The following is a 19,422-nucleotide window of genomic DNA, read 5'->3' as shown; positions in this document are numbered from 1 at the left end:
AAATCACAGCAAGGTCATTTTTGTTTTTACAGCAAGATCTTTTTTGATCCACCTCCTAGAGTAATGGAAATAACAAAAATAAACGAATGGGACCTAATGAAACTTCAAAGCTTTTGCACATCAAAGGAAACCATAAACAAGACGAAAAGACAACCCTCAGAATGGGAGAAAGTATTTGCAAACAAATCAATGGACAAAGTATTAATCTCCAAAATATATAAACAGCTCATGGAGCTCAATATTAAAGAAACAAACAACCCAATCCAAAAATGGGCAGAAGACCTAAATAGACATTTCTTCAAAGAAGACATACAGATGGCAAGAAGAACATGAAAAGCTGCTCAACATCACTAATTATTAGAGAGATGCAAGTCAAAACTACAGTGATGTATCACCTCACACCAGTTAGAATGGGCATCATCAGAAGATCTACAAATAACAAATGCTGGAGAGTGTTTGGAGAAAAGGGAACCCTCTTGCACTGTTTGTGGGAATGTAAATTGATACAGCCACTATGGAGAACAGCATGGAGGTTCCTTAAAACACTAAAAATAGAATTACCATGTGACCCAGCAATCCCACTACTGGGTATATACCCAGAGAAAACCATAATTCAAAAAGACACATGCACCCCAATGTTCATTGCAGCACTATTTACAATAGCCAGGTCATGGAAACAACCTAAATGCCCATTGATAGACAAATGGATAAAGAAGATATGGTACATATATAGAATGGAATATTACTCAGCCATAAAATGAACACAGTTGAGTCATTTGTTGAGACGTGGATGGATCTGGAGACTGTCATACAGAGTGAAGTAAGTCAGAAAGAGAAAAACAAATATCATATATTAACGCATATATGTGGAACCTAGAATAATGTTACAGATGAACCGTTTTGCAGGGCAGAAGTTGAGACACAGATGTAGAGAACAAACATATGCAAATCAGGGGGGGAAAACTACGGTGGGGTGGGGATGATGGTGTGCTGAATTGGGCGATTGGGATTGCCATGTATACACTCGTGTTTAAAATTGATAACTAATAAGAACCTGCAGTATAAAAAAACAAAACAACTAATACTAAACTTTCTTTGGGTTATTTGTATGGAAATATGTTAATATAAATGTTTCAGACATTACATGAAATTTCTAAAAATCTTATATGTTCTGGTATAATGTTATAAGTCATAATTCTAGTTATTACTTTGAAATGTATATCTCAGAAATAACTAAATTTCCTTGTCAATTGCATTATTATGAACTTTCCAAAAAAAATAAAGAAGACAGTAAAGAAGGAATAAAGTAACAACACGTGGTGAGCATGTAAACAGGAAAATGCCAGATTCAAATCTACAGTGTCAATAATAACATTAAACTTTAGTGGATTAAAATCCAATCAAAAGACGGAGATTGCCAGATATATGAAAATAAAATCTAAATATATGCTATCTGCAAAAGGCACACTTTTTAAATTTTTTTAAACATCCATCTCCTTTAAACAACATAAATCATTTATCTCTAAATATATGTACTTTATTTTTTATATTTTTTATTGAAATATAGTTGATTTACAATGTTTCAGGTGTATAGCAAAGTGATTCAGTTATATGTATTGTATATATATATGTATGTATATTCAGTTTTATATTTTTTTTCTTTTTCAGATTATTTTCTATTAAGGAGACACACTTAGATCAAAGATATAAATAGGTTGAAAGTAAAAGGATGGAAAAAGACATATGTACAAACAACAACCATAAGATTGCTGGAGTGACTATACTAATAATCATTAATAACCAGACAAAATAAACATTAAGACAATAAAATGTTACTAGAGACAAGAGAGACATTTTATAATGATAAAAGCATCAATTCATCAGGGAGCTGTAGCAATTATAAATATATGTACTTAACAAAAGGGCCCAAAAACACATCAAGTGAAAACTGACAGAAATGGAAGGAGAAAGAGACAGTTCAACAATAAAAATTAGAGACTTCAATGCCCCACTTTCAAAAATGGATACAACAACTATGCAGAAGATGAACAAGGAAATAAAAGATATGATCTTACATGTATAAAACCCTAAAGACCCCAGGAAAACTGTCAGAACTAATAACTGAATTTAGTGAAGTAGCCCAGTGATCCCCACCCTTTTTGGCACCAGGGACTGGTTTCGTGGAAAACAATTTTTCCACGTACCGGTGGTGAGGGGGTGATAGTTCAGGCGATAATGCAAGCAATGGGGAGCCACAGATGAAGCTTTGCTCACTTGCCCATCACTCACCTCCTGCTGTGCAGCCTAGTTCCTAACAGGCCACGGACCGGGACCCCTGAAGTAGCAGGATACAAAGTCAGCACAGAAAAATCAGTTGCTTTACTATACAGAAACAATAGACAATTATAAAAGCAATTCCATTAAAAAAGCATCAAAAAGAATAAATTAATTAGGAATTAACTTCACCAAGGAGGTAAAAGACTTGTACAGTGAAAACTACAAAGTGTTGCTAAAGAAGTTAAAGACATAAATAAATGGAAACACATCACATCCTCATGGATTGGAAGACTTCATATAGTTGAAATGCCACCCAAAGTGATCTACAGATTTAATGCAGTCCTTATCAAAATCCCAATGATATTTTTGGCAAAAATAGAAAAACTCATTCCAGAATTCATATGGAATCTCAAAGGGCCCCATGTAGCCAAAACAATCTTGAAAAAAGTAAAACAAAACAGGAAGACTCACACTTCTGATTTCAAAACGTACTACAAAGCTACAATAATTAAAACAGTGTGGTATTGACAAAAAGACATATGTAGACCAATGGAACAGAATAGAGAGCTCAGAAGTAAATCTTCACATTTATTGTCAAATGATTTTTGACAGGGGTGCCAAGACCACTTAATGGGGATAGGACAGTCTTTTCAACAAATGGTGCTGGGAAAACTGGATATCCATATGCAAAAGAGTGAAGTTGGACTCTCACCTAACACCAAAATACAAGATTTAACTCAAAATGGATCAAGGAACTAAACATAAGACTTAAAACAATAAAATTCTTAGAAGAAAACATAGGACAAAAGCTTCACAATATTGGATTTGGCAATGATTTCCTGGATATGCCACCAAAAGCACAGGTAACCAAAGAACAAATAGACAAATTGGACTTCATGAAAATTTTTAAAAATTGTGCATCAAAGAAACTATCCACAGAGTAAAAAGGCAACTCACAGAATGGGAGAAAGTATCTGCAAATCATTTATCTGATAAGGGATTAATATCCAGAATATATAGAAAACTTCTAAAATTGAACAAGAAAAAAAAACAAACAATTCAAAAGGGGGCAAAGGACTTGAATAGACATTTCTCCAGAGAAGACATAGGAATGACAAATAAGCATATGAAAAGATGCTCAACATCACTAATCATTAGGGAAATGCAAATCAAAACTGCAATGAGGGCTTCCCTGGTGGCGCAGTGGTTGAGAGTCCGCCTGCTGATGCAGGAGGCATGGGTTCGTTCCCTGGTCCAGGAAGATGCCACATGCCGAGGAGCGGCTGGGCCCGTGAGCCGTGGCCGCTGGGCCTGCGCGTCTGGAGACTGTGCTCCGAAACGGGAGAGGGTGCAACAGTGAGAGGCCCGCGTACTGCAAAAAAAAAAAAAAAAAAACCACAATGAGATACTACTTCATATCCACTAGGATGGTAAAGGTCAAAAAATAGAAAATAACAAATGTTGTCAAAGATGTGGAGAAATTGGAACGCTTGTGCACTGTTGATGTGAATATAAAATGGATAGCTACTGTGGAAAATAGTATGGTGGTTCCTCAAAAAATTAAAAATAGAATTGCCATATGATCCAGCAATTCCACTTCCAGCTATATAGCCAAAAGAATTGAAGGCAGGGTCTCAAAGAAATATGTGTATATTCATGTTCATAGTAGCATTATTCACAGTAGCTAAAATGTGGAAGCAACACAAGTGTCCATCAAGTGATGAATGTGGTATATACATACAATGGAGTATTATTCAGCCTTTAAAAGGAAGGAAATTCTACAATACGCTACAACATGGATGAATCTTGAGGACATTATGTTAAGTGAAATAAGCCAGTCGCGAAAAGACAAATACTGTATGATTCCACTTATATGAGCTACAGAATTGGGGTGGGGAAGAATGGGTAGGTATTGTTTAATAGGTATAGAGTTTCAGTTTAACAAGATGAAAAGAGTTACGGGGATGGATGGTGGTGATGGATGCACAATGTGACTTTATTTAATACCACTGAACTGTACATTTACAAATGGTTAAGATGGTAAATTTTATGTTATGTGTATTTTACCACAATTTTTTTAGAGTATGACAAAACAGACAATTAAAACCAATAAATGAGGGCTTCCCTGGTGGCACAGTGGTTAAGAATCCACCTGCCAATGCAGGGGACACAGGTTCGATCCCTGGTCCGGGAAGATCCCACATGCCCCAGAGCAACTAAGCCCGTGCTCCACAGCTACTGAGCTTGCATTCTAGAACCCATGAGCCACAACTACTGAGCCCGTGCACCACAACTACTGAAGCCCAGGCACCTAGAGCTTGTGCTCTGCAACAAGAGAAGCCACCGCAATGAGAAGCATGTGCACCGCAACAAAGAGTAGCACCCGCTCTCCACAAGTAGAGAAAGCCCATGTGCAGCAACGAAGACCCAATGCAGCCAAAAATAAATAAATTAAATAAATAAATTTTAAAAATAAATGAGTTCAACAAAGTCACAGGATATAAGATCAATATACAAGTATCAATTGTAATTGATACACTAGTAATCAATATTCCAAAATAAAATCAAGAGAACAACTCCTTTTATAATAACCTGCAAAAGAATGAAATACTTGGTATAAATTTGAGAAAAGAAGTTCAAGACTTGTAAATTGAAAACTACAGTTAAAGAAGATTTAAATAAATGTAAAAACATCCCTTGTTCATGTATAAGAAGACATAAGGTTGTTAAGATGGCAGTAGTCCCCAAGTTTGATCTCCATATTTAACATAATCCAAAATCCCAGATGGCTTCTTTGCAGAAGTTAACAAGCTGACACTAAAATTAATGTGTAAATGCAATGGGCTCAGAGTAGCCAAAACAATCTTGAAAAAAAGAACAAAGTTGTAGATTCACACTTCCCAATTTTAACATTTACTACAAAAGCTACAGTAATTGAGATAGTGGCATATGGATAGGCATTTAAATGAATGGAGTACAGTTGAGTTCCCAGAAATAAACCCTTCCATTTATGGTCAATTGAATTTTGGCAAGGGTACCAAGATAATTTAATGGGGAAAAATAGTCGTTTCAGCAAATAGTTTTGTGATAACGATATTCATATGCAAAAGAATGAAGTTGGACCTCTACCTCACATCATACACAAAAATTAACTCAAAATGTATCATAGGTGTAAATGTAAGAGCCCAAATTATAAAACCTTTAGAAGACAACATGTGTAAATCTTCATGATCTCAGGTTAAACAATGGTTTCTTAGATATGGTGCTAAAATCATAAGTAGCAAAAAGAAATTATATAAATTGGACTAGATCAAAACTAAAAGCTTGTGTGCTGGGGACAATGCCATGAAGAAAGTGAGAACACAACTCACAGAATGGGAGAAAATATTTGCAAATCATATCTGATAAGGGTATAGTATCCAGAATGTATAAAGAATTCTTACAACTCAATAATAAAGGAGAGATAATTTAATTTTTACAATGGACAAAAAAATTCAGTTGACATTTCTCCAAAGAAGATATGTAAATAAAGATACTCAACATCACTAATCTTTAGGAAACTGCAAATCAAAAATACAATGAGATACCAGTTGACACACATTAGGGTGGCTATAATCAAAAAGACAGACAACAGGTGTTGGTGAGGATGTGGAGAAATTGGAACACTGCTGGTGAGAACATAAAATGAAGACACATATTCACAAAGAAACATGTTCATGAATATTCATATAACATTACTCATAATATCCAAAAAGTGGAAACAACTCAAATGTCCATCAGCTGATGAATGGGTTAACAAAATGTGGTATATTTGTACAATAGAATATTATTCAACTATAAAGAGCAATTAACTATGATTTATGCTATAACATGGATGAACCCTGAAAAACATTAGGCTAAGTGAAATACACCAGTCACAAAATGACATATATTATATAGTTCTAGTTATATGAAATGTTCAGAATAGGTAAATCTGTAGATGTGTGGTTGCCAGGGACCTGGGGGAGGGGCAAATGTAGAGTGATTGCTAATGGATATGAGGTTTCTTTTTGGGTGATTTAAATGTTGTGGAATTATTTAGTGGTGATGGTTACACAGCCCTGTGAATATACTAAAAACCAGTGACTTATACACTTTTAATACATGAATTGTATACTATAATAATTTTATCTCAATAAAGCTGTAAAGTAGAAAGGAAAGTGAAATAGATCCCCAGATAACCAAAGATTAAGAGAATTTATTGCTACCAATTTGCCATACAAGAAGTATTAAAAGATGTCCTTCAGATTGAAAGGAAATGACACCAAATGAATGAATAATAACCATCTGTAAAGGTAATTACATAGATATATATAAAAAGTGGTATAAATATATTTTTTCTCATTTATTCACTTAACTGATTTAAAAGACAACTGCGTAAATCAATAATTATAAAATTTTGTGTTGGTTTTAGAATAATGGTATAATATACATGAAAATAATAATGCAATGGAGGGAGGAAAGAAGTGAACTCTTTGGAGCAATGTTTCTACCTCCTACTGGAATTACTTAGTACTAATTTGATGTGGTTTGTCAGTTAAGATGTATTTCAGGGTTTTTTTAATATAAATTTATTTATTTTTGGCTGCATTGGGTCTTCGTTGTTGTGTGCGGGCTTTCTCAAGTTGCGGCAAGCAGGGGCTACTCTTTGTTGTGGTGCCAGGCTCAGTAGTTGTGGCGCACGGGCATTGTCGCTCCGTGGCATGTGGGATCTTCCCGGACCAGGGATCGAACCCGTGTCTCCTGCATTGGCAGGCAGATTCTTAACCATGAGCCACTAGGGAATCCCAGTTAAGATGTATTTTGTAATCTACACAGCAACCATTATGAAAATAACTAAAAATATATAAAAAACCAACAAAAATAATTAAAATGCTACACTGGAGAGTATCTATTTAATGCAGTAGAAGGCAGTAAAAGAAGAACAAACAAAAAAGTTATGAAACCTATAAATCTAAACATATCAACAACTACATCAAATGTAAATGGACTGAACATTCCAGTCAAAAGGCAGAGATTGTGAGATTGGATACAAAGCATGGACTATCTACAGGAGATATACTTTAAAGTCAAAGACACAAATAGGTTGAAAGACAAAGAATAGAAAAAATATACCATGCAAACAATAACCATATGAGAATTATAATAGCTATACTAATATCAGACAAAATAGACTTTAAGACAAGTAATGTTACTGTAGACAAATAAGATTTTGTAGTGATAAAAGGGTCCATTCATCAGGAAGATATAATAATTATCAATATAAACATGTATTCCTAACAACAGTGTCCCTAAATACATGAAGCAAAACCTGGTAGAATTTAAGAATGAAATAGACACTTCAACAATGATAGCTGAAAGCTTCAATACCCTACTCTCAATAATGGCTGGAACAACTAGACAGAAAGTCAGCAAAAATACGGAAGACTCATGCAACCAACTTGACCTGATCTGATAAAAATGATGAATTTAGATCCCTCACACTATACACAAAAATTACTCAAAATGAATCATAGACCAAAATGGGATAGTTAAAACTATCAAACTTACAGGAGAAAATTTTCATGATTTTGGGTTAGGTGAAGATTTCTTAGATACAACCGCCAAAGCAAAAGTCACCTAAAAAAAATAGATTTCATCCAAATACGAAACTTTTACGCTTCAAAAGCCACCATTAAAAAACTGAAAAGACAAACCACAGACTGGAGAAAATATTTACAAATCATATATCTGATAAAGGACTCATATCAATATATAAAGAACCCTTAAAATGTATAAGAAAATAAACAACTCAATCTAAAAATGACTAAAAGGGACTTCCCTGGTGGCGCAGTGGTTAAGAATCCGCCTGCCAATGCAGGGGACACGGGTTCAATCCACGGTCCGGGAAGATCCCACATGCTGCTGATCAACTAAGCCCGCGCGCCACAATTACTGAGGCTGCACTCTAGAGCCCACAAGCCACAACTACTGAGCCTGCGTGCCACAGCTACTGAAGACCATGCGCCCAGAGCCCGTGCTCTACAAGAGAAGCCACCGCAATGAGAAGCCCGTGCACTGCAATGAAGAGTAGCCCCCACTCGCCGCAGCTAAAGAAAGCCCACGCAGCAACAAAGACCCAACACAGCCATAAATAAATAAATAAACAAATAAATAAAAGAAATAATAATTAAAATGAGTAAAAGATGTGAATAGACATTTCACCAGAGAAGACATAAGTTTGGAATATAAGCACATGAAAAAATTCTCAACTTCAGTAATCATTGGGAAAATGCAAATTTAAACCACAATGAAACACCACTTCACTCAGCTGGAATAATTATAATAAAAAAGACAGACAATGACAAATGTAGGCCTGGCTGCAGAGAATTGGGATTCCCTCATACATTGCTGGTGGGAATTTAAAGTGGAGATTAGTTTGGCATTTTCTTAGAAGGTTAAACATAAATTATCATATGACTCATTTATTTCACTCCTAGGTATCTACCCAAGAGCATTGAAAAGATAGGTCCACACTAAGACTTGCACATGAATGTTCAAAGAAACAGTATTCATAATAGTCAAAAAGTAGAAATAACTCAAATATCTATTAACTGGTAGATGGATAAACGTGTGATATGTCCATCAATAAAATATTACTCAGCAGTAAAATCAAACTACTGGTGCATGTCAGAGCATGAATCAACCTCAAAATCATTATGCTTCGTGACGATGAAAGAAATCAAAGAAAGTTCATACACTTACCACTGAAAAACTCAGTTCTCAAATTGATCTGTAGGTTTATTACAAAACCTGTGGGCTTAATGCAAGGATTTAATGGATGTAGACAAACTTATTCTAAAATTTATATAGAAAGGCATAGGCCCTTACAATAGCTAAAACAATCTTGCAAAAGAAGAAAGAAGTATAGGAATCACTCTACCCAATATTGAGGCTTAATATTGTAGCTAAAGTAGTCAAGACAATGGAGGTATTTGCTAACTGATAAACACATAGGTCAATGGAACAAAATTAAGAACCTAGAAATAGAACAACACAAATATGCTCAACTGATTTTTTACAAAAGTGCAAAAACAATTCAGTGGAGAAAGGATAGCCTTTTCAACAAATGGTGTTGGAACAATTGGACATCCATAGGCCAACAAACAACACTTCGACCTAAACCTCAAACATTATACAAAAATTAACTCAACCTTGTTTAAGGAAGGCATCCTAGGAACTTGCTTAAAAAACTGGGAATTTTTGAAGAAAGCACTAACCATTCTGTCTCTAGACTGCTGTTCTAATCTACAGATCCTGGACTTGAGTTGCCACATTTCCTGCCTCCAGCCAGCCCTACTCGCTTCAGACTGGCCTCCACAATCTTAATTGGCAAGAGCCAATTCCTCAGTACCTATTCTGTTGCTCCTGTTTGTTCTGAATTCAGTGGTTTTTGTGTCCTGACAGACTCCTTGGTTTGTCTCGAGGCTGAAGTCAAGGGGAGATTCTCTCAGCAACCAAGGACCTCTCTGTTCAGTCCTGAATGGGTTTCTCCTCCAGTTGCAGGGCTTGTCCCTCTACTTGTGCTACTAAATGTATAAAAGTATGTAGTTATACCATCCCCTAGATTCTCTAACTGTTGAATATATTGTGCAGTATTAAATACATTGCACCCTTAAAGCTGTCTGTCCATTTAAAAACTCTGAACAAAGGGCCACCATATACTTGAGCTCAGTGTTTGGTGAAGTTTAAATGTAAATAAAATAAAAATACTAGCATATCTCCCCCCAAAATCAACTCAAAATGGATCATAGACTTAAATGTAAATATAAAACTATACAAATTTTAGAAAAATGGAAATATTTTCAGGTTCTAGAGCTAGGCAAATTGTTCTTAGACTTGTTGCCAAAAGCATGATCCATAAAAGGAAAAATTTATAAATTGGACCTCATCAGAATTAAAAACGTTTGCCGGTTGAATGCCCATGTAAGGAGGATGAAAAGACAAGCTACGAAGTGGGAGAAAATATTTGCAAACCACATATTTGAGAAAAGCCTAGTGTCTAGAATATATAAAGAGCTCTCAAAACTCATCAAGAAAAAACCAGACAAACAAATAATTTAATTAGAAAATGGCAAAATACATGACATTTCACTGAAGAGGGTATACGATGACCAAAAAACACATGAAAAGATGTTCAATATTATTAGCCATTAGGGAAATGCAAGTTAAAACCACAATGAGATATCATTACACACCTCTCAGAATGGCTCATGTAAGAAATAATGATAATACTACATGATGGGGAAAACACAAACTGGATCATTCATACATTGGTGTTGGAAATGTAGAATGGTACAGTCACTTTGAAAAACAATTTGGCAGTTTCTTTAAAAACCACTGTACAACTCAGCAATTGCACTGTTGGGCATTTACCCCAGAGAAGTGAACATTTACGTCCCCACAGAAACCTGTACACTAAGGTCACTAATGTTTATAGCACCTTTATTCTTTCATTTATTTATTTATTCTTTTATTTATTCATTCATTCATTCATTCTTTTATTTATTCATTCATTCATTTATTTATGGCTGCATTGGGTCTTCATTGCTGCTCGTGGGCTTTCTCTAGTTGCAGAGAGTGGAGGCTACTCTTCGTTGTGGTGCAACGGCTTCTCATTGCGGTGGCTTCTCTTGTTGCGGAGCACGGGCTCTAGGTGCGTGGACTTCAGTAGTTGTGGCACGCAGGCTCAGTGGTTGTGGCTCGAGGGCTCTAGAGCGCAGGCTCAGTAGTTGTGGCACATGGGCTTAGTTGCTCAGCGGCATGTGGGATCTTCCCGGACCAGGGTTCGAACCCGTGTCCCCCGCATTGGCAGGCAGATTCTTAACCACTGCACCACTAGGGAAGTCCCAGGACCTTTATTCGTAATACCCCAAAGTTGGAAACAACTCAGATTTCTCTCAGTGGATGAATTATTCAACTATTGTACACACATATGATGGAATTCTACTCAGCAATGAAAAGCAACAAACTTTTTTTTTTTGTCTACACCAAGCGGCTTGCAGGGTCTTAGTTCCCAGACCAGGTATTGAACCCGGGCCCTCGGCAGTGAAAGCGTGGAGTCCTAACCACTGGACCACCAGGGAATTCCCAAAAAGCAACAAACTTTTAATAACACACAACTTAGATGAATCTTAAAGGAATTGTCTTAGGTAAAAAAGCCAATCCCCAAAGATTACCTGCTGTGTGATTCCATTTATATAACATTGCTGAAATGACAAAATTAGGGAAATGAAGAACAGATTAGTGATTGCCAGGGGTTAAATACATCAGTGGGGGAAGAAGAGAGGTGTGGTTATAAAAGGTAATATGAGGGATCCTTGTGGTGGTAGAACTGTTCTATATCTTCTTTTTTTAACATCTTTATTGGAGTACAATTGCTTTACAATGGTGTGTTAAGTTTCTGCTGTATAACAGAGTGAATCAGCTATACATAAACATATATCCCCATATCTCCTCCCTCTTGCGTCTCCCTCCCACCCTCCCTATCCCACCCCTCTAGGTGGACACAAAGCACTGAGCTGATCTCCCTGTGCTATGTGGCTGCTTCCCACTAGCTATCTATTTTACATTTGGTAGTGTATATATGCCCATGCCACTCTCTCACTTCGTCCCAGCTTGCCCTTCCCCCTCCCCGTGTCCTCAGGTCCATTCTCTACATCTGCGTCTTATACCTGTCCTGCCCCTAGGTTCTTCAGAACCATTTTTTTTTGGATTCCATATATATGTGTTAGCATACGGTATTTGTTTTTCTCTTTCTGACTTACTTCACTCTGTATGACAGCACCATATATATATATATTTTTTAACATCTTTATTGGAGTATAATTGCTTTACAATGGTGTGTTAGTTTCTGCTTTATAACAAAGTAAATCAGCTATACATATACATATATCCCCATATCTCCTCCCTCTTGCGTCTCCCTCTCACCCTCCCTATCCCACCCTGCGGCTGCTTCCCACTAGCTATCTATTTTACATTTAGTACCATATATCTTTAAGCCCTTTAAAAATTAATTTTATCAGAGAAGATATACATGGAACACCTACTGTGTATAAGGTACTGTTAGATTACAAGGTTAAAATAAAACTCGGTTAATACCCTCAAGTTCCCCCAGACTGTCCAACAAACATCTACTAAGCACCCATAGGTGCTGGGGAAACAGATATGAGAAAGACCTAGTCTCTGTCTTCGGGGAGTTCCCAGTAGAGCAGAGGAGACACTCATGAACAGACAACTTCAGTACAATGTGGTAAGTGCACGGAACAGTAGAGGTGAGTGTAGAGAGCTCTGGGAGTACATAGGAGTTATTAACCTATCCAGGCTACACAGGGAAGGGATAGGAGTAGTGTTGGGAGCTTATAAAGCAATAAGAAGGTAAGAAAAGAACCATCTGGCATAGATACATATATAACAATGCCCCCAAACAGCCTTCTTACTTTATACTTGAGGAGCAAACTAAGCAGTAGAGTCTGTAGAAAACAGTGAGTAAACAATGGGGTGACGAATTCTTTCCTCCTTCGTCTCCATATGTTGTGGTTAACCCACCACATATGCTCCCTAGAGGTTCCAGTCCACATCTACAGTCTGAAACCTAAGCATCTCCATGCATAATGGGGCCTCAAGAAATGTCACGGAACACTGACTCTCATTGACAGAACAATATCCTAAGTCGCTTCATTATCTGCTATAGCATATCCTCTGGGGGTTGCAGAAGATTGGACCTCTAATCACTGGTTGGGGCATGTGTATCAGCTTTTTCAGAAAAGATTATTTGGCTGAAGAGCCTCACATATCCTATCATAAAAGTTACAATTCTCTATCCTATGTTGCTGTCTTAACATACCTTAAACTAAAACTGTATTCATAAAGGGTTTATATACATTTTAAAAACAACAAAATATTCTTTAAATATAAGGCAATCTTTTAGTTTTTTTCACGTGCTGTTTTCATCAACCTTATCAGTTCCCTGAACCTGCTGGTTGTGCTGTGGAGAGAGGGTATATAAGGCCTGTGGAATCTAATCCTTGTCTTTCTGTGTCTGACTTATTACACTTAGTATGGTAATCTCTAGGTCCATCCATGTTGCTGCAAATGGCATTATTTCATTCTTTTTTATGAGAAAGACAAATGTCATATGATATCGCTTATATGTGGAATCTAAAAAAAATGATACAAAGGAACTTATTTATAAAACAGAAACAGACTCAAGACAGAAAACAAACTTATGGTTACCAAAGGGGAAAGGTAGGGAGGGAGTACGGGATTAAGAGATACACACTACTATATATAAAATAGATAAACAACAAAGACCTACTGTATAGTACAGGGAACTATATTTAGTATCTTGTAATAACCTATAATGGAAAAGAATCTGAAAAAGAAGTGTATATACAGATATATATATATCTGAATCGCCTTGCTGTACACCTGAAACTAACACAACATTGTAAATCAACTATACTTCAATAAAAATAAAAGTTAAAAAAAGAATCTAATCCTTGAACCAGACTTCAGGGTTAGATGTTGAGTCTTAGTGACAAAGCCTTACTTCTCACCACTTTCTTGTGTAGAGATATTTGCTGCCCAAGGCTTTTGCCTCCTAAAACTTAGCCTAATTAGAGCGTGATTGGATTTGGCCACTAGAAAGCCTGCTGCACTTTTGATGCACGGTTTCCTGTGCTCCAGAGAGCTCTGCTGTTCAGAGGCTCATAAAGCACACTCCTGGACAGCTTCTCAGGCCCGGGTTTCTGCTCCTTGGCTGGCTCTGTGCTTTATTACCTCCTGAGGTACTTACCCACTTGCCTGTTCTCAAGTTACTTCCCCAGGCCCACAGTTTGACAGTGCTTTCCTAGGGGACACAGCCAGCCTCCCTGTTGCTCCAAACCAGCTGGAGGACTTGCAAAAGCCAGAAGCAACCACTTACATGGGCCTGGCCTTGAAAATGGAATGCCTCACCTTTCTCACACCAATTAGTGAAGGATGGGATCTGTATTAAAGGGAAGAATGTTAAGCGAATCTTTCCAGAAAATGAACGGAAAAGACAAGCAAGAAGGGGTGGGCGTGTTCTTCAAATGGTAGGGCTCCTTGTTCTGTTGGGAATCATCCCAGAGCTGGAAAAGATGCCAGAGCTGTGGGAGAGGGTGAGCAAGTGAGCTAATGATCAAGCATTTTGACCTGGGTTCAAGTGGATATGGCAGAATTACCTTAGACCATGTTCCAACTTCACTCTTTTCCTTAAATTTTATTTTATGCTCCTTTCCAAAAAAGTTGCTTTCTAGTTTTTGTTTGTTTGCTTGTTTATTCATTTGCAAAAGGGAGTTGGCAAACCCAAAACATGGTTGGATGTCAAAGGAGTTGGCTAGAACATTTGAGTCCTATACAAACACCATAATCTAAGGTCTTGGCCCAAGCTACAAACAATTTTCAGGAAACAACAAGTACACAGTGATTAAGTTGAAGCTAACATAAAAGGATTTCCAAGGTTGAGACCCTATGGATCCCACAGGGGAGAGGAATAAGAAGCACTTCATTGAGAGTTCCCTACTCAATATAGCTCTCATTAAGTGCTCACCAATTTAAATGTAATTCCACCAATAACCACTCTGTGAGGAAGGTGTTGTTATTCTCCCTATTGAACAGATAAGAAGGCAAGTTTCAGAGAGGTGAAGTGACTTTCCTGAGTTCAAACCGTTACTAAGTGGCAGAGCCAGGATTTGAACTCATGCCTAACACACAGTAGAGTCTCAGCTCATGCATATTGTTCATGGAATGAATAAATGAATGAACAGTCTTTTTGAGTAGAACTGTTCTGTATCTTGATTGGGTCAGTATCAATACCTGGTTGTGATATTGTACTATAGTTTTGTAAGATATTACCATTAGGAGAACTGGGTAAAGTGTTCAAGGGATCCCTCATTTTCATTCCTTACAACTGCATGTGAATCTACAATAATATCAAAATTAAAAGTTTAATTAAAATAAAAACTATGCTAAGGAAAGAAGCCAGACACAAAAGGCCACATATTATATTATTCCATTTATATGAAATGTCCAGAAAGGCAAATCTATAGAGATAGAAAGTTGTTAGAGATAGTAAAGTTGATAGAAAGTGATTGCCCAGGGGTGGGAATGGGGAGTGACTGCGCATGGGCCTGAGGAATCTTTTGGGGGCAATGCAAATGTTCTAAAACTCAACTGTGGTGATAGTTGCCCAACTCTGTAAGTTTACTAAAAATCATTAAATTCTACACTTACAATGGATGAATTGTATGGTGTGTAAACTATGCCTCAATAAAGCATTTTTGGTAAGTTTCTGTATATGTAAAATTACTGCAAAATAAAAGATTTATTTTGAAAAAATGAAGTAGTGTTAAAGAACAAAATAAAGACTTGAGACCCTCCCCACAAAAAAGGAAAGACGTAAAAAGATCAATAACTATGACTATATCTATATGCCAAAATACATAAAATTAAAGACAAATGACAAACTGGGAAAATATTTGCTACAGTTATAACAGACAGTGTGTCAGTATTCTCAATATATAAAAGCTTTTTAAATACTAGCATCCCCAAACAAAAGTGGGTAAATGACACTCTCTTCGGATTCATTTGTTTACAAGAAAGAAAAGCCACTCTAGCTATCTTGTTGTAAAGATATAACAGGTAGTCTCATAGTCATCTAAGGACCAGAAAAGTGGTGTACACAGGGAATAGTACTGGAAAGGCAGGAACAGAGACTGCCCACTCTCTCACGGACCTGTGTAGCTCTTCTTTCTGCTTGTCTGTTTCATCATCCTCTGAATCTCTTAGCTCAAATTCTCAAGACTCTGGCAAGCCATGGATTGATTTGACTTGGATCAGCTGTCCACTGTGTGTCCAAATAGCTGTCACTATTATAAAGATTAAGGCTTTAGATTATCTGAGACAGAGCAATAGACAGAACAAGCAAATTCACTGACATGTCTATGATAGACATAGACCAGCCATAGAAGTAAATACGTGTTTGGGAAAAATATGCAACCTCATGATTAGCAATCAAAGAGACAGAAATTTAAATAGCAAGAGACTTTTTTTGCCCATAAAAACATCAAAGATTAATGATAATTCATGCTGACATACTACTGGGAGTTAGGACAAATGGGTCTGGAAAACAATTTTTTTAATTAATTAATTTGTTTTTATTTTTGGCTGTGTTGGGTCTTCATTGCTGTGCGTGGACTTTCTCTAGTTCCGGCGAGCAGGGGCTACTCTTCGTTGTGGTGCGCGGGCTTCTCATTGCAGTGGCTTCTCTTGTTGCAGAGCACGGGCTCTAGGCGCGCAGGCTTCAGTAGTTGTGGCACGCGGGCTCTAGAGTGCAGGCTCAGTAGTTGTGGCGCCCGGGCTTAGGTGTTCCGTGGCATGTGGGATCTTCCTGGGCCAGGGCTCGAACCCGTGTCCCCTGCATTGGCAGGCGGATTCTTAACCACTGTGCCACTAGGGAAGCCCTGGAAAACACTTCTGCAATATGTATTGAGGACCTTTAAAATGGACATAACCTTTGACATAATAATTCCACTTCTAGAAATCTATCTTAAGGGAATGAATAATCAGAGATACAGCGAGATTTATATATGTGAATATCTTTGTAGTATTTTTTATAATAAAAGAAAAACAATGAACAGTATAAGTGTCCAATATTATAGGATATTTAAGTAAATTGATAAACATACAAGGAACATACAGTCATTTAAAATCATATTTTTGAAAAGTATTTAATGAATGAAAGGTTCTTATAGTATTATGTTGAGTGGAAAAAGCAAGATATAATATTCTATATATAGTGTGAAAGAGAGAGAAAAAATTGAGATTTGAGATGCTAGGAAGAAAGAAGCCAAAATCATGAACTTAACAGTGGTTATATCTAAATGGTAAGATTACAAATTATTTCCGTTTTTGCTTTTCATTTTCTTCATACATTTTTTGGCTTTTTAAATGTTTTCTGAATGAGAATGAACTTGAACTTTTGTAATCAGAATAAAATCATAAATGTTGCTTAAAATTCAAAGACATGGAGGAAAGACATGGAGTAAAAGTAGAGACCACTAAATATTAAAGCATATTTAAAATTTAAGTCAGTATGGTACTGGCATGAGAAATAAAACACAGAATAAATAGGGTAGAAACAGATTCTTGTATGTGTGAGAATTTAATATAAGATATGGGAGGCTTCACCAAATAGTAAAAGAAGGATTATACCATGATTGAATTAGTTACAAATAGTAACCAAGAGTTCTGCTATGCCATATGCTAAGTGCTTTTACATTCATTTTCTCCTTTACTTATTACAACCTTTGAGATTTAGATAGTATTATCCCCATTTTAGAGATGAGTGAACTCAAGTCCCTAGAGCTTTAGGCATTTGCCCAGAGTCACATATAAAAGTAGTGGAACCTATGTTGGAACCAAGTATGTCAGATTCCAAGTCTCTATTCTATTCTACCACATTCTATGTATATAAAGTTCCTGGCAAGGTATCTAGAATACAAGAGGCATGTAGTAAGTGTTATTCCTATGAGTAACTTATACTTTCCTGCATATATTATAATGTAATATTTAATGCTTTATATAGTATATATAATAATGTAAATACTAGTAATAGTAATATGATAAATATATCATCTTAATAACTCTTGTCTTTGTCCCCTGGCCTTCTCTGTGCCCTCAGCCAGTGCCTTTGTTCAGACCTCTTTGGCCACAGGTTGCTTCAGTTGCCTCCTAGCTGGTATCCATACCTCTTGTCCCTTACCCTCTGAGCCAGTCAATATCAAACCAATCTCCTGCTGACAATCCTTAACTGTCTTCGTATATTTTCAGGGTGAAGGTCCAAATTTCTTAATATTGTTTCTGAGACCCTTCACGATCTGGCCTACTTTCTTTTTTTTCCAGTTTTATTGAAAAATAATTGACATACATCACTGTATAATTTTAAGGTCTACAGCATGATGGTTTGATTTACATACATTGTGAAATGATTACCACAATAGCTTTAGTTAACATCCATCATCTCATATAGATACAATAAAAATGAAAGAGAAAAAATTTCTCCTTATGATGAGAACTCTTAGGTTCTACTCTCTTAATAACTTTCCTATATACCGTGCATCAGTGTTAGCTATAGTCACCATGTTGTACTTTACATCCCTAGTACTTACTTATCTTTTAACTGGAAGTTTGTACCTTTTGACCACCTTCTTCTAATTCCTCGTCCCCCACCTCCCCCATCCCCTGTCTCTGATAGCCACAAATATCATCTCCTTTTCAATGAGTTTGGTGGGGTTTTTTAAATTTATTATTGTATTCCACATATAAGTGAGATGGTACAATATTTTTCTGTCTCTGACTTATGTCACTTAGCATAATGCCTTCAGGGTCTATCCATGTTGTTGTAAGTGGTAGGATTTCCTCATTTTTGTATGGCTGAATAATATTCCATGGTGTATATAAACACCACAACTTCTTTAGCCATTTGTTCATTGATGGATGCCTAGGTTGTTTCCATGTCTTGGCTATATAATACCGCAGTGAACATGGGGGTGCAGGTATCTTTTCAAGTGCATGTTTTTGTTTCCTTCGGATATAGCATTACAGGAGGTAGAATTGCTGGATGATGTAGTCGTTCTAGTTTTAATTTTTTGAGGAATCTCCATACTGTTTTCCATAGTTTGGCCTACTTTCTAATCTCACCTCCTGTCACTGCAAACCTGCTTAGCTCCAGCACTATGGGCCCTGGTATATCATACTGAACTCCACACCTCCATGCCTTTACACATGCTGTTCTCTCAGTCTAGAGCATCCTTTCTCCACCATTTGTCTCACTGATTTCTATAGCCCTTTGTAACAGCTCCTATTGACTTTTTCTTCAGGATGCCTTCCTTACTCTTCCAGTAGTAGCCCTCTTCTGTGCTCCTGTAGCACCCTGTGCATTCTTCTATCTTGGTACTTAACACACTGTCCTGTCTTTGTTGACATACGTGCCTGTCTCCTCTACTACCTAGATGGTAAGTAACCAAAGGCAGAGATTCTTTT

General features: G+C 36.8%; 1 protein-coding gene across 6 annotated transcripts in view; it reads left to right on the top strand.

Annotated features, from left to right (window-relative positions):
- FAM120C (family with sequence similarity 120 member C) overlaps positions 1-19,422 on the top strand; it is a 139,307-nt gene that overhangs the window by 104,604 nt on the left and 15,281 nt on the right. The window contains exon 11 of one of the 6 annotated variants that reach the window (XM_079909908.1): positions 1,669-1,732. The exons of the other annotated variants lie outside the window; for them this stretch is intronic. Within the exon in view, the coding sequence (XP_079766034.1) occupies positions 1,669-1,714 (46 nt within the window). The 3' untranslated portion in view covers positions 1,715-1,732. Of the gene's footprint in view, positions 1-1,668; positions 1,733-19,422 lie in introns of those variants that run through there. 6 annotated transcript variants of the gene reach the window in all.

Source organism: Stenella coeruleoalba, assembly GCF_951394435.1.
Source record: "Stenella coeruleoalba genome assembly, chromosome: X".
NCBI lineage: Eukaryota > Metazoa > Chordata > Mammalia > Artiodactyla > Delphinidae > Stenella > Stenella coeruleoalba.
The sequence above is the reverse complement of the archived record's forward strand: the minus strand, read 5'-3'. Positions and strand labels throughout refer to the sequence as shown.